Genomic DNA, 15,424 nt, shown 5'->3' with positions numbered 1-15,424 from the left:
CATATAACCGGAAAAAAAAAACTTTAGATATCATTGTCATCATATTAAATTGAATCACTTTTTAAGAAAAATAAAAACATCCCCATAATACAACTAGACAAGTCGATTTTGTATCAATTCATGCTTTGTTTTTTGGGACCATAATAAAATAATAAAATGGAAAGTAGTATCATAATTCATAAATGATATTGTAAACTTTAATTTTGATATTACGTGTGGCTTATATCTTCATAATAAATGAATTCAACTTAAACTCGTCATAGGTTGGATTACAAATGTTTAACATGTGTATTTTTTTTCTTTAAATTTTATAGAACATATGATCATATAATACCAAAATTGGTGGCCTAAAAACATTTGAAAATGAGAACGAAATTCAAAACAAAACACACTTCTTATACATGACTTGAATCCTTTAACCATTTAAATCGAGACCATCTGATGCTATTTTGGTCATGGTTAAATTATGTACGAGAAGAGAAGAGCTAATTATCAGTTTAATCCGGTTACAAGGAATTATCTGAATACATGTGTACGTCTATGGATGAGCGGGTTGGGGTGGGGGATTACGTTCGCATATATCATTTTTTTCGATTTTGGGCGGACTGAAATATGAATCAACGCAACCAAAGAGTGAACAGACAAGTATCATTTTATTTTTCATGAGCGTATGGATTATAAGGTTTGAATTTGATTTCCTTTTAGCGTTTATACAAATATGTATTATTTAATCAAGATGGAGTCGAATGAAATGATAATTGCGTTTTGGAACACTTGTTAAGCCGATGCATGGACTAAATTGGAAGTAATTATCTTTTTAAATAAGAAATATAGTCATTTGGTTCAAGTTAATAACCTTATCTTAACAAAAATATCATTTGGTTAATTAGTGAATTAACCAAAGAAGAAATGCATACCCTATTCGTATCCTACGTGTAAAATAGATAAATTTTTAATGTGGGTACAAATCGGGTCCGGTTCCGGGTACAGGTTTTGGTACAGAAATGCATACCCTATCCGTATCCTACGGGTAGAGTCGGGTATGGGTTCGGGTATTAAAAACCCGGGTATAAAAAAACCGGTTCCGGGTTCGAGTATTTTGTGAACCTCTAGGTGATTTAAGTTATTTTGTATTCATATTTACAAATACTTTACAATATTAAATAAATAAGGAAGTACAATACAAACTATAATACTATAATTTTAGACATATACTTATAAATTCTGTATGGAGTAAACAGAATTCCGGGCTTCGTTTTGAGCCCCTAAAAAACTCGCATACAATAAAAAAAATTACGTATATGTATTAACTTAATAAGATTGATGGAAAATTGTATTCTCCAAGTAACTTAATTTTGCAAAAATTCCAACAAGCGGTGCAATGTTGTACGTGCATGCTTCAGTTTGCATGTAATTCCCTCTTTTATCAGCAAACTCATCGTTGTGGTTGGGCCCACCCACCAAAGCCCCAACCACAACATTTGGGTTCGGGTCACTAGACGCGTACCAATTGTCATAACCTTCCGTACACCCGATGAACCCATTGTTCTCTCTATAGGACACAATTGATGCACCTCTATGGTGAACCCGAGTAGGGAACTTTGGGCCAAAGCCCACTAGATAGCTCATGTTTAATGGGTTAGAGCCCAAAATATAATCCACTTGATGTTTTGAAAACTGAAGAAGCTCTTGAGGAGTTACATCTTCCATATGACATTTGAGCATTTTACGATTCGATTTATGTAGTAAATCCGAGTACACCATCGTCAAAAACGACCCCGAAGAAGCGTATTGCATGTTGTTCCATTGTCTAATGAATATGAGCCCACCAGGGGTGAAAACGACGTTGTTCTTGGTACCGTTGTTTTTTCTGAGACATGAACAAATGTAGTACTCGGCTTTTGATCGATATTGTTCTAGAATGTTTTTGTGCTTAAGATGTTTTTCTTCATAAAGTAACTGCATAAAAAGGACATGACACATTTTTTTGTAAAAATTGATATACATTTTGAACCAAAAAAACAAAAATATATTTGAAAAAATGTGTCTCAATAATGGAGGGAAACATAAAGGAAGCAATCATTCCTACAAAGACTACACACTCATACGGAGTTGTCTATTAAAGGTCCACTCTTTACCTTATTCAAAACTATTTACAATATTACATGAAATTTAAGGGTTTAGGTTCAACTTAATATGACCAGGGTTTGTGTTAAATTAGACTTGAACATATTGGGTCTTTATCTCAGTTATCGCCTCGGTTACCCTAATCGTTGACAGATTAATTTGTTTTCTTTATGTGTTTTGAAATAATAATTTATGTTAAAATAAACTCAAACATGTTGGATCTTCAACTCAGCTATAGAAACCCGAATTTGACTAATGTCTTGGGTAGCTTGACACGAGTACACACATGCGTCTACCTAAGTTTATAATGTAGAGTAGTAAAATATAAATATTTAGAAAATGTTGGTTGAGTGTGAATGTTCGTGTCAACCCACCAAGACAGTCAAATTTGAGTCTTGTAAATATTCAATACTCATGTCGAGTTTTATCCATTTAACACCCTTAAATGAATTAGATGAATTTAATGACATTAATAATTAAACTACCCATAATTTATATTTATATATATATTGTTATTAGATTAATGTGGAACTAATTATTTTTGGCTTTGTGTTAACACCTTACAAAGCACATTTTATAAATTTTTAGTAACCCAGTCACCTTTTTTTATGTTAATTAGTATTTATTATATATAAATATATTGCTTCCTGACCAACCGACATGTTTTTATTAACCTTGTAACCTATTATCATATTCATATATACATTGAGTTGATGTTTGATTTGGTTTTCAATACATTAATTCAAAGTAATCATCCAATGTTTATATACTGTTCATTGTTCATACGATAGTACTCGCCAGCTGGTCGGTACGAGAATCGTTTACATAATCGGTCAGGTTGAGTAACTTTAAACCGTCTTCATTTGGGGTAAGTCGTTATAGACTTATATCACTGACCCATTGAATCAGATCAATAGTTAGGCCGGATTTTCAATTCCATTTTCAAAATCTTCTTTACTGATTCATTTACTACTTCAAGCTATTCGTTAAATCTAGACTTCACATCTATACTCTCTAATAAAAGGGTACAAATTATGTCACTTGTTACTTCTACATTGAACCTTATATTTTTTAACAAATTTATAATAATAAAATAATAGTTACCATTCTTAAAATTTATGCTTCAGATTTGTTAATTTAATATTTAGTTCCTATTTTTTTTAAACATTTAATATTTATAATTATCTTTTACTTTAAAATTGTATTAAAGACTATTGTACAACGACTGTATTAATAGTGTTTACGGGTTTATTGTTTCTTGTATACTAATTATTTATTAAATATTATATTTTCAAAAACTACTCGTATAATACACGGGCCTCAAATAGTTATGTATATATATTAAAGTACATAACTTTGTTCTAAAAGTCACTATTCAAATCTATGCTTTTTATCTCTTTATTTGAATGAAATCATACGTGTAAAAGGACATAAAAAGAAAACTCCATAAAAAGGACTTCACATTATGTATATATTAAAACCAAACCAAATTAATATTTCGGTTTTTGGTTCAGTTTTCAGTAGGTCGGTTTCAAAAATCTAAATTTCAAAGTAGGACAAATTTAAATCAATATTGTGAACAAAAACGAAGTCGTAGCCATACCTGAGATGCAAGCACTTGAATACCCGCGTATTTAACATCCCAGCTGAATTCAGTAATAGACCACCCAGTGCCACCGAATTCATTAGCATTATCGATCACGTAACTCAAGTACCTATGGTTTTCGGTGGCTTTGTACAACCACATTGCTGCCCACAACAGCTCGTCCTTGTACCCGCTCACGGATGTGTAGTAATTCTTCACCACTTCGATGTTTTCATCGTATTTGCCTCTATATTTATCCGCAAATTCGAATAACTATAAACATTTTCCAAATCAAATCATCATTATTTATTTATTTAGCTAAAAACGAACCTATAGCCAATATTTCGGCTTTTAGCATAACTACTAAGTGTTTGTTATAGGGTATGCATGGGTCGGTTTTTGTATTGTTTTAGTTCTCGGTTTGTATTCGTTTTGGTTTCGGTTTTTTAGAAATTTTTGAGAAAAAATAATTAATTCAGAGCTTTGACGTATAAACTGGTTTTATTAATTATTAATTTATAGATTATTACACATTTGGATTAGAAAAAAATTGTTACATGCCTAAACCGTATTGATTTATTGTAAACTAGGAATTTACCCGGCGTGTTGCGCCAGACAAGTCGGTAAATTTTGGGTGACGGTAAAACTTAAGTGTTGTCGGTCTCGAGCGTTGAGATAATAAGTCGACATTAATTCAGTCGGTTTCTTACGATACCAGAACTAAAACAAAAATGATAGTTGGTCGGTTTTCGTTACGGTGGTATCGGAACTAAAACAAAAGACAGTGACTTTATGTGAACTTGGCCGGTTTCTTTATCGTTCGCTACGGTACCGGAACTAAAACAAAGAATAAAAAATAAAATTGGCATTCGGTCGGTTTTCGTCATGTTGGTTATGGTACCGGAACTAAAACAGAAACAAAAAAACAAATGGCATCAAAACCCTAGCATTGTCAGTCGTGGACGTTAGTGCAATGAGTTTACACGAATTCAGTCTGTTTCCGTTACGTAAACAAAAATTGACGTTAGATCGGTTTTCGTTTCGTTCGCTATGCTACCAATACAAAAAAGAAAATCAAAATGGTATGGACAAGTTTGGTGCTGCCACTTACTTAGCGACACCAAACTTCTCTTTTATATATATATATATAATAATTACTTAGCATTTAAACTAAAATATAATTATTCTGCACCAGTTATATAGCTACATGCAAAACCAAAACCAAACCCAAAAATAAAGTTTTTACGCCATTTTACCTGCTGAGCATGATGCAATAACAGCCGAGAGTAACGCGGGTTTATTTTCCTAAACACAACCGAAGCCGCGGCCATAGCAGCCGCGGTTTCTCCAGCAACATCCGATCCCGGACTATTCTCATCAACTTTATACGCTTGTCGTGACGTTGTCATGTCCTCAGGCCGTTGCCAACAATAATGATCAGTGTACCCGTCACCCACCTAACACGTTATCAGCACGAATTAATTAATATCCACAATATCACACATTGATCTTTGTGATCAAATTATTCATTTACCTCTACCCATAACACATTAGGGCTAGTGTGAGCTTTAATGAAATAATCAGTTCCCCATTTTATTGCTTCCAATGCGTGATCCAACTCTCTGGCGCGGGCGATGTACTCACGGTATTCGATTATGCTCCACGACAACATTGTGACGGTGAATGCCATCGGTAAACCGAACTTTACATGGTCTCCGGCGTCGTAATATCCGCCGATTAAGTCCACCTGCCAACCCGAAACTCAACAAAATAAAAAAAATAAAAAAAAAATAGCGAAATTAAATACCGATATCTGGTAGTGCTCAAATCGCTTTTAAGGCATTGTGATTACAAATATGACACTACACAAATTTAATTTTCATTATTGCTTTTGTTTATTCAATTGTTGACGAATTACTCCAATAATTCAAAACCGATTTTGAACCGAAAGGTAATGTACCGCAAAATACTGATACCGAAAAGAGGGAAATCATTTACCAAATACCTTAACATTTTTTTTCGATTTTGGTACCGATACCATTGATAATACATTAATACCAAAACCGAACAATGGTGGTACCATTGAAAATATGGCAAATATCGATAGCGAATGATATCGACACAAAAAATATGAAAGAAAAAACGAGTACCGTTTCCATTGAAAAAACCGAAATGGATTCGTACCAATACCGAAGACGCGTAAAACAAGTACAGTTAGCATTGAAAATACCGAAGCTGAATGGTACCGTTATTTAGTAAACGTGTTTACCCCTAAATTAATCGGCATCATTAATGCAGGGTACGTAATACATACCATTGGAAACATGAAAAACAAGTACTAGTACCGGTACTGGTACTAATTTTTTCGGTTCAATACCCAATGCATTGAAAATACCAAAACTAAATAGTACGTAAAACCAAAATATAAAAAAATAGGTACTAATACCAATACTAACACATGTACCAATTGTGTTAGGTTGGTACCGGTACTATTACAAAAATGGTATTTGGTAAAAAAAATGTACGTGGTTAATGCATGTTACGTTATACATACGCCTTGTTCGAGGCCATCAGTGAGGCCAGAATGGTGGCGCCAAGTGACGCGTTGGTTATGCGGGAGATGACCGGAGCGTTGAGCTTCGAAGTATAGTAACGATTTAGTGAGGGCATCGGAATAATTATGTGACAAGGGATTAGTAGATTTGGAAGATGTTATAATGAAGAAGAGTGATAGAATGAAGCAATAATATTGTGAAATTGATAATAGCTTGATTAGGTTGTTGTTCATTTTTGGGAGTTATATTATTTGTATTGAAATGTGTATATAAAGTTAGAAATTGAAATTGGGATTTTAGGAGTGAAGAACCAAAGGGAATGTGTGTGTTGTCTTGATTATATAGAGTGGCAATAAATTTAGGTTCCATGTTATAATAAATAATAATAATAATAATAATAATAATAATAATAATAATAATAATAATAATAATAATAATACATTTTAAAATGGAAAAGTGTGGCTTCATCAAAAAATTCTGATATCTTCAGATAGGTTGTTTTAAATGGAAAATCATAAAGATATACATGATGGAGTGCTTATTTGTCAAAATAGATATTAATAGCTAGTCGGTATTTCAACCATTCCATCTTGGGAGAGTGACCAGGCTGATGAAGGATAAGAGTCTAACCTCCTTAAGGTCTTAGGTTCGAATCTGGAGGTCGTCCCGAGTTTTCTATTACAGTATATTTACTCAAGAGGTCTTGCTCTTGTGGAGGGTACAACATCTTTCAAGTGGCAGGTGACTGGAAATTTTCTCAGAGAACGCCTAGCCAAACTCGGATGCCAAGCGTGGGCTGGTTAAGACAACATAGTCTTAGCCCGAGTGGGGCGGTTGGGGCTTCCGACTTGAAAGTTGCGGTCAACTTAACTGTGAAATTCGTTGTTCAAAAAAAAATAGCTAGTCGGTATTTCAGCAACTAGTTGTTGATTAGTAGTCTCGATTTAGTAGAAATCGATCAAAATTAAAAGTTTTCTATATAAATTTGGGTATATATGTAACTATATTCGAAAAATTACATGTAAATTCCAATCAAGCTAGCATCTAGCGAGTTTCACAACACTGGCAACGACACATGCCCACAAAAATAACAAATCAAATTAATACATGTGTAAAAGGCGAGCTAATTTTAGCTGCCAGCTAAGACTTAGACCTCTATTTTAACCGTCGGTTAAGACTTAGCCTCGGTTTCTAGACCTCGGCTAAGATTTAAACCTCCCTTTGTCTCTGTATGATTATATTCAAAATACAACACATGCATCATAAAGCTATGTTCACTAACGTTTTAGATTATAGTGAACCTTTATGTCGGTGATGATAGAATGCTTAAAGTTCATTCTATACAAGAGGAAGTGGAATTATACTTTTTTAAGTGGTATTCATGCTTTTATTTTCAATAATTTATTTAGGCAAAAGTATTAGAAAAATAAAATAAAATAAAATAAATAGCCACCTTTTACCAGATTTCTAGCCTTTAATTTTTCTTCAAGGTAACCATGAATAAGTTATATGTGGTTGTCATGTCTCTATGGTACGACCAGTATTGTAATTATTGGTCGCTAGTTAGCTGGTGAGATGAATACTGGCGATTAATCAAGATTGATCGTTGTTTAGTCGGGATTTCTACCATTATGAGTACAAGTTTAAAGTTTGAAGCTTTATTTAGAAAATCGATTGCTTGAAATTTAATCAATATATATTACTTTGTTAATAATGTATTTTTCATTTGTTTTATAATTATGAAAAATCAATCTTACAAACATTAAGATAGTGATCGGGCTAATTATAAGTGCTTCAACGTGTGATAATTATGATAAATTTCATTCCAACTGCAATGAGATTGCTTGAGTGGAATGTTGTGAAGGAGGTATCGGATGAAAAAAAGTTGAAAATGGAAGGAATACATGATCGTTATGTTGCGTAACAAGAAAAGCTAAGCGGAAAAACAGGAAAATAAGACGCACATTGGTAAAAAATTGTTTACCGTTGGTCTAGCGTTGAACCAGCGTGGACTAGTAAACCAACTCACATCGAATCATGATCCGACGTAGGCCAACATTAATATCAAGAAATGTGTACATGGATTTAGCTTGTGACTCCTTATTTTTGTTTTGTTTAACATTAATTTGATAGATGGTTTATTATTGGTCTCTTGACCTTGCCCAGTCCACCTCTAGTTAGCTTAGTTAAGGATCGTACTTTGATGTGTAACTAAAGTTAAATTGAATCCATTCACTTACTCACATCCAAAATCGATGGTCAGTCAAACTATCTTTTTCAATAACCGAACTAAGTGAACCCTTTAGAACCTAAACCAATCGATTATGTCTAAAAAACAAAATTGGTCAGGTTTGACATCAACCTATAAACAAACCGAATCAGTCTGACCTATACTCTTTCAAATTAAAAATTTTAGACTGATTGTTAGCTCCATTATTGTCGTGTGACGATCTATTGTCATATCTTGGTGTTGAAAAAGATATTATGTGACATCGACTTGGATCACCAATTAAACATGGGATGATACCTTAATCATCGGTTCTTTTTTTGTCACTAAATCATCTATTATTGTTAATTAAAAATAGTAACTCCATTAATTTATTATAATGAAAACAAATAATATTTTAAAAATTAAGTAAAGCAATTTAAATCACCTCCCTTTTAGAAAATCGTATGTCACTACTAATTCTTCATTAATTTTGTAAATTAAATAAATAAATTATCAACATGTTATATTATGATCATTTTAATCATTTTTATATTCTAAATTAAAACTCTATAAAGAAAACTCTGTCCAATGAACCTACACGTTATTGTTATACTTTTTTTTTAATTAATTATATGAACGAAATATTGTGTACTGTTGTTTTATTTTTATTATAAAATGATGTTTAGATATTTAATTATTTGGTTAAAACTTAAAAGTTAACACACTATTATAACAATTAACAAACATGGCCAGGTTGATGGCGTCGAAAGCACAATTACAACTCAAATATTTACATCTTAAGACAATATATTCTCTCCATACATTTCAAATTTTTTAATGTTTATTTATAATAACTTTGGATTGCGTTTGAATGTTTCATTAGTTATTTTTAGGATATTTTATTATAAAATAAATATATTTTTTAAACGGTTTAGGAATATTTAAAAGAAAACGAAACACGACTAGAATAGCCTAATCGATGTTGAAACAAACAACTATGTCGCTAGAATAGGGTTGAGTCATTCGACTCAACTAAGTTACCCAATGATTCTTGTTAACAAATCACAATAAGGAAAACTTACAATAAAAATAAAAATGTCATCTTCTTTGTGGGATCAAAAATCGTATCATCCAGGTACCTCTAAAGGATCCATCGTAACTTTAGCGAAATAGCATCGATCTAGCTTTTCTTATCTCAACTTCAGCGACATAATAGAAATTCAGAAAATGTGTCATATGAAATTATGCCTTATTCTAAGGATGTAGAATGTGGGCGTGAGAACAAGACACAAAGGGCTGATACGACAAGGGAGCTAGCGGCTGAGACTGCCCCATTTACTCAGGATCGGTATGGGAGGGGAACAAGGGGAGTCTTGACGCATAAGCCGTTGTCCAATGGTATAGAAAATGACTGCTTTAATAAATAACTACTTTAATATTTCAAATACCAAACAATCCAACATCTTTCACGTATTTCTTCCTACAAACATTAATCATAAGGAACAACCCAATCTCGTCCCAGTGTCGAGTACTAGGAGGACAACAAGAGCATGGAACGCCTATATGAAGTCACATTGGCAAATGCTTGGATCCATATTTTCGAAGACCATGTGATCAAAAACTAACAAAGGTCATATGTTATTTTTGGAAACGAATGCTTAATCATTTAGCGTAAAAAGAGAGAGAAAGGAGGGGGGGGGGGGGGTGACCCATGTGTTTTTCTGAGTATTATTAAAAAGAAGAAACAAAGTACCGTCTTACCAGTTGACTAGGAAACATAAGCATATCTTGACGGACAGTTGGAGTTGGGAGTAGTTTTATTGTGTCTTTTTAAATGTTTAGTATAAAAAATTTTACTTTTACTACAAAGAAATTGACTACTATTATTTACTTCTAAAAGGTTTAGGCAAGTTAGGGACATCACCAATGCTTTATGGAAGGGCAACCGAAGGATTATTGTTTCAAAACATCTATATATGAATGCATGTGTTAAGATATAAATTAGGAATTTTTACACATGGGTAGAAGTAAAACTAATTTGAAGTTCATTACACTTAATACTTCATTCCATAAGTATCATCAATTAGACAACTACTCAATGGGCTTGTGCCCTAATGTAGGTCACCCCTTATTCAACCTTCATGCCTAAAAAATAACAATATTGCTAGTTGAAAAGACATTCATATATACCTATAGAATCCTTCAAAATAAGTGAGCCTGTTAAGCTGATAATTTATCTATCTATCTATCTATGTATTATTATTATTATTATTATTATTATTATTATTATTATTATGTGTATAAAAAAAACATGTATGTAAATATGTATACATACATGTTTGAAACTAAAACTAAGTATTATACATATATATAATTAAAAGAATGATAATGTACAAAATGGTTATCAATGGTTCTCAATTCCTAAAAAAATTTTACACGATTCCAATCCATAATTCCATATAATTAATGCATATTCACATACATCATAATCATTTTTGAACTTTTAATAGAAGCTAACAATTTCAAAACACTTAGCAAGAAAAAGAAAATGATTTAAGCAGGAAGTCTGTTTAAACTGGTTGGACTGACATTTTCTTTTAACACTTTTTTTCATTAAATCACATTGCTCATGTTTAAACATGTTCTTCACTTCTTCGCTAAAGAAGCTTTGTCTCTTACCATTAGGCCAACCCAAATGGCAATGGGTGGTCTAACATACCCATCCAACCTAGAGGTGCACAAAATACTGGGTTCTGGTTTCTACCCGTACCCAACTCGTGGGTACGACCTGGTATAGATTACTTCCCGGAACCAACCCGGACCCACCAGAACCAGAAGTGCATGGTCAAAATCCGACCCGACCCTACACGAAAGGCCAAAAAACCCAGAAAAACCGGTCACATACCGACTATACGCGGAACCGTTTCTACCCGACCCGGTTTTGACTTTTGTTGACCATACACAAAACTGGTTCCTATCGAGTTTTCGGTTTCTGAGATTACCCGGTTTGTGCACCTTTAATCCAGCCTAATTGGATTGGTTTGTTGTTTCCCAAACCACCGCAAACAATAGTCAATAGCCCATAGCCCACAGTTTTAAGCGTTTGTCGGGTCAATCCAATATTACTATCAGGCCCACGAATCTAATGAAATCTTAAATTCAAATGTCATATGCCACCCCTTAAATTATTTCATGTGACATTCAATGATTAATTTGTTGAAAATCTGGTGGCCCAAATATACTTATTAACCAAATAATTATCAATTGCTAACATGATGCACAACATTGAACGAAAGTAATTAAATGGGTCGTCTTTGAGTTGACATGTTTAACCCAATTAACTAAGAGGGCCGTCTTCACGTTAACATGTTTAACCTGTTAATTAAGCATGTAAACCCTTTAACCCGTTTAATTATTCAACATGATATGTTGATCTACCCGTTTATTATTACTTTCCAACCAGATTATGACTCGTTAAACACAATTAGAACTTAGTTACAACCTTCCCAACTTGTTAAACTATTGGGATCTTTTTATATAAATGGACTTAGTTACAACCGGATCCGTTTTATGCGGTAATCTTATATCAAAAGAAGGATACAAAATTGAGAATATATATAAAAAAACACTTATAAAATGTATACAAAATAAAAATAGCTAGCTATGACAAATCTGAAAATCTTAATCTAAAAAGAAAAGGTATTGAGTTCAAGTCTCATATATAATAAAAAAATAATAACAAAATAAAAATAGGGGTTAACACTCACCCATGCCATGCTAGAAGAATGGATTTAAACCATTAAATGCGATTATAAATTTATATATACAATCATTTCAAATTAAAGTTTTCATATATACACCACTTTGTTGAAAATATATAAATTAACCCCTTGAATCTTGATGATTCAAATATTCAATTCAAAAGTTAAACATGAAATTTTTTTACTGGATTAAAGTCTGTGTCATTCTTTATTTACTTAATAATTATTTCTTGACCATGTGAATGTCATAAATTCATAATCATATGGGTAGATGAATATTCCAGTAGTTCTTAAACACAAAGAATCCATTCATTAAAGTTTTCCACATGAACATATTATGATAAAACAATGTTAAAACTATGGTAATAAAATAATTTAGAAGGTTAAACACGGTTAAAAACACATACAAGAAAACCTTATAATTGTTTGACTGTTCAACTGTCATTTGACAAATTACGTATAAAACAATTAAAGTTCAATCAGACAGATTCTGCGATTACGAATCAGAAGAGCCAACAGGATCACCACAAGAATCATCGGTACCCAACTTCACATTGCCAATTTCTTCGCTTTTCGAGCTAGGATTCTTCAACGAAATTTGTTCATTTTTCGAACTAGGATTCTTGAACGATTTCAAAGAAGACGAGTCAACCATTTGTAAAGTGGTCAACCCATTGAAGTGATTGTACGAATATGCCATCAAAGGATGATCAAATTTACAATCCGCGCCATAATTGCATGTTCCATATAGACTATAGTACCAACATATAGGTTGTCCCTGCATTATAAACACACCAAAGAGTCACTTCACAAACATAATTCACAAGGCCCATTGCTTAAATGGACTATAACTTACGGGCCTTGACGGAAGCCCAAATGGGTCCAACGGGCTCGCACCATAATTAAATACATTTTCCTTCGGGTGATGGAACTTGCAACGCGACATGTACTTGCAAGTTCCAGTGTACATGAAATATCGGCATTCTGGTTCACCAGGCCTCTCAGGTAGTTTAGAACTCTTTGTTGACGGATTAGCATAGTCAACGGAAGTCAAACCATTTGTTGAGAGTACCGTGCTCATATTCCCCTAAACACAACACAACAAACGATTTAAGATCGTTGGTGTTAGGTAAACCGTAAAGGGCTTTTAAAAGTTAGTAAACGGATACATACCATGTGCGGGCCCCACGCTTGAGTTGGGCCCAAGGATGAAATAATAACGGGCACGAAAGTTTGTTGACTCAAATAAGGCCATGCATGTACACTGACACGGGCCGGTGCATATGTTGGGTTGGGCCCATATACTATGGGATGAGGATGATGAAACTTGCATCCGACTCCAAATTTACACGAGCCGGTTCGTAAATAATGCGAACACGGCTCTTGGCCCTAATTAAGCAGCATATGTTACTTAACTTTTATACATATATAAACTTTCTAATTTAATATAATTTTTAGTGAAAACAATGTAACCTGTCTCATTGGTAGCCCAACCGCGCTTAACAAGACTGGAATGGTACCATGTCGATCATGAGGATGATTATATTTGCATGTCGACCCGAACACGCAAGTACCCATTTTTAAAAAATACTGAAAAAAATACAATAATTTGATTAAAAATTAATTAAATTTAACAAATTGAGGATAAAAATTAAATAGAAAAATATTAAATATTTGAAATTACAGCACAATCTAGTTCTCCATCTCTCTCTGGAAGGTTAACTCCATGCTTATTATTATCCTATGAATATATAAACAAATAAAATTAAATAAAACACATAAGACCATAATAAAAATAATAAATCATAATAATATAATTTGTAATTTATACCTCCACATTGATGGTTGGATGATTAAACTTACATTTATCACCATATCCACAAATTCCAGTTTTCAAATAATATGCACAATCTTGTTCTTCAGGATGATCAGGATATGCCATTGAACCAGTTTTATCCTCTTTCACATAAAATCATTAATTAAACACAAAATAAATCAGGCCTGTCACCTTTAACCGCAACCCAAGAAAAACAGAACCAAAACCCGACTCGAAACCTAATCACGCTAATTCGTGTCGGTTAATGGTTGTGCTTTCTGGGTTTTGGGTAGAAAAAAATCCAAATAAAGTATGCGTCCCGATATTATGTGTAGTGAATACAGTTCGCATTAACGAGGGGTGACACATTTTCTTATTTCTAAAGTAATTCGGTTATATATATATATATACAACGAATTCACAACTCTTCAATTAAATGGTTACTATAACTATAAGTTGTAAATAATCATATTCTTAAGTAATCAAACACTGATATATTATAACATGAAGAATTTGTTAAAAAAAATTTAAAAATCAAACAATGATATTATAACATGACGAATTTTGATACATATATGCATGTGTGTGTATGTACCTTCAGTTTTACCACCAAAAGGATTCAATGACGAATTGGTGACGTCACTATTGTTCTGAACATGAAGATCATCCGACATGTTTAAGTAATAACTGTTTTTCCAAAACACAAAAACCTGTCGGGATAAAATAATAATAATAATAATAATAATAATAATAAGAATAATAATAATAATAATAATAATAATAATCACCCTTAAAAATTACTTTTACTTTTAAAAATTAGAGGGGATATGTAGTGGAATTAAAAAGGAAAGAAAATCTTAAGACCACGCTTAATTAAATTATAAGTTTCAATATAATTAATTGGAAATTTTGGTAAATATTCTTTTTTCAAAGACTTTTACTTTCTTTGTGATGGAAAATTTGTTTTGATAGCGTTTAGAACCACACTTAATATCTGAGTGATTATTTCTGAGACATGTTGTTAACTGTTTATATTGATTTTGAAAATTAACACCATCAAATAAGAAAGCATGCGACTATATGAAAACTTTCTTGAGTCACGTTTCAAATTTAAGACCGTAATATCTTAAGTTTTAACCATTATCTTTTAATGTCATTGGAATAGAAATATTGTTGTCATTTTCAAATTTTGGACGTTTATTATTATAATTATTTTGGTTTGATTAGATTAAATAAATTAAAGCTCTTTTGGTATATGTCTTCATTGAAATTCTTCTTTTTTACTCAACGTAAAAATAAAAAGAAAATTTAAATTTTATGGATCCTTTGGTATCTACCATCTAAAGGCTTGGTAACATCACAATAAATCCA

At 32.5% G+C, this 15,424-nt stretch overlaps 2 protein-coding genes across 2 annotated transcripts; both read right to left on the bottom strand.

Annotated features, from left to right (window-relative positions):
• Window positions 1-1,311: 1,311 nt before the first annotated feature.
• On the bottom strand, window positions 1,312-6,500 carry LOC143614182 (endoglucanase 11-like). The gene is made up of 5 exons (XM_077087691.1): window positions 6,267-6,500; window positions 5,247-5,459; window positions 4,969-5,169; window positions 3,731-3,985; window positions 1,312-1,959 (listed from the first exon to the last, which is right to left on the bottom strand). Exons 1-5 carry the CDS (start codon window positions 6,498-6,500, stop codon window positions 1,312-1,314), a joined length of 1,551 nt encoding a protein of 516 aa, XP_076943806.1.
• Window positions 6,501-12,682: 6,182 nt separating this feature from the next.
• On the bottom strand, window positions 12,683-14,273 carry LOC143614183 (zinc finger CCCH domain-containing protein 3-like). Its single transcript, XM_077087692.1, has 6 exons — window positions 14,075-14,273; window positions 13,922-13,978; window positions 13,711-13,827; window positions 13,411-13,626; window positions 13,094-13,324; window positions 12,683-13,015 (listed from the first exon to the last, which is right to left on the bottom strand). The coding sequence occupies exons 1-6, from the start codon at window positions 14,177-14,179 to the stop codon at window positions 12,734-12,736; spliced, it is 1,008 nt and encodes a 335-aa protein (XP_076943807.1). The 5' UTR covers window positions 14,180-14,273; the 3' UTR covers window positions 12,683-12,733.
• Between the last annotated feature and the right edge of the window lie 1,151 nt (window positions 14,274-15,424).

The sequence above is a fragment of the Bidens hawaiensis genome, unplaced genomic scaffold (assembly GCF_021521415.1).
Source record: "Bidens hawaiensis isolate Kalapana, Puna unplaced genomic scaffold, B.hawaiensis_p1.1 tig00039134_1, whole genome shotgun sequence".
Classification (NCBI taxonomy): Eukaryota; Viridiplantae; Streptophyta; class Magnoliopsida; order Asterales; family Asteraceae; genus Bidens; species Bidens hawaiensis.
Note: the sequence above shows the minus strand (reverse complement) of the source record. Positions and strands in the feature narration are given on the sequence as shown.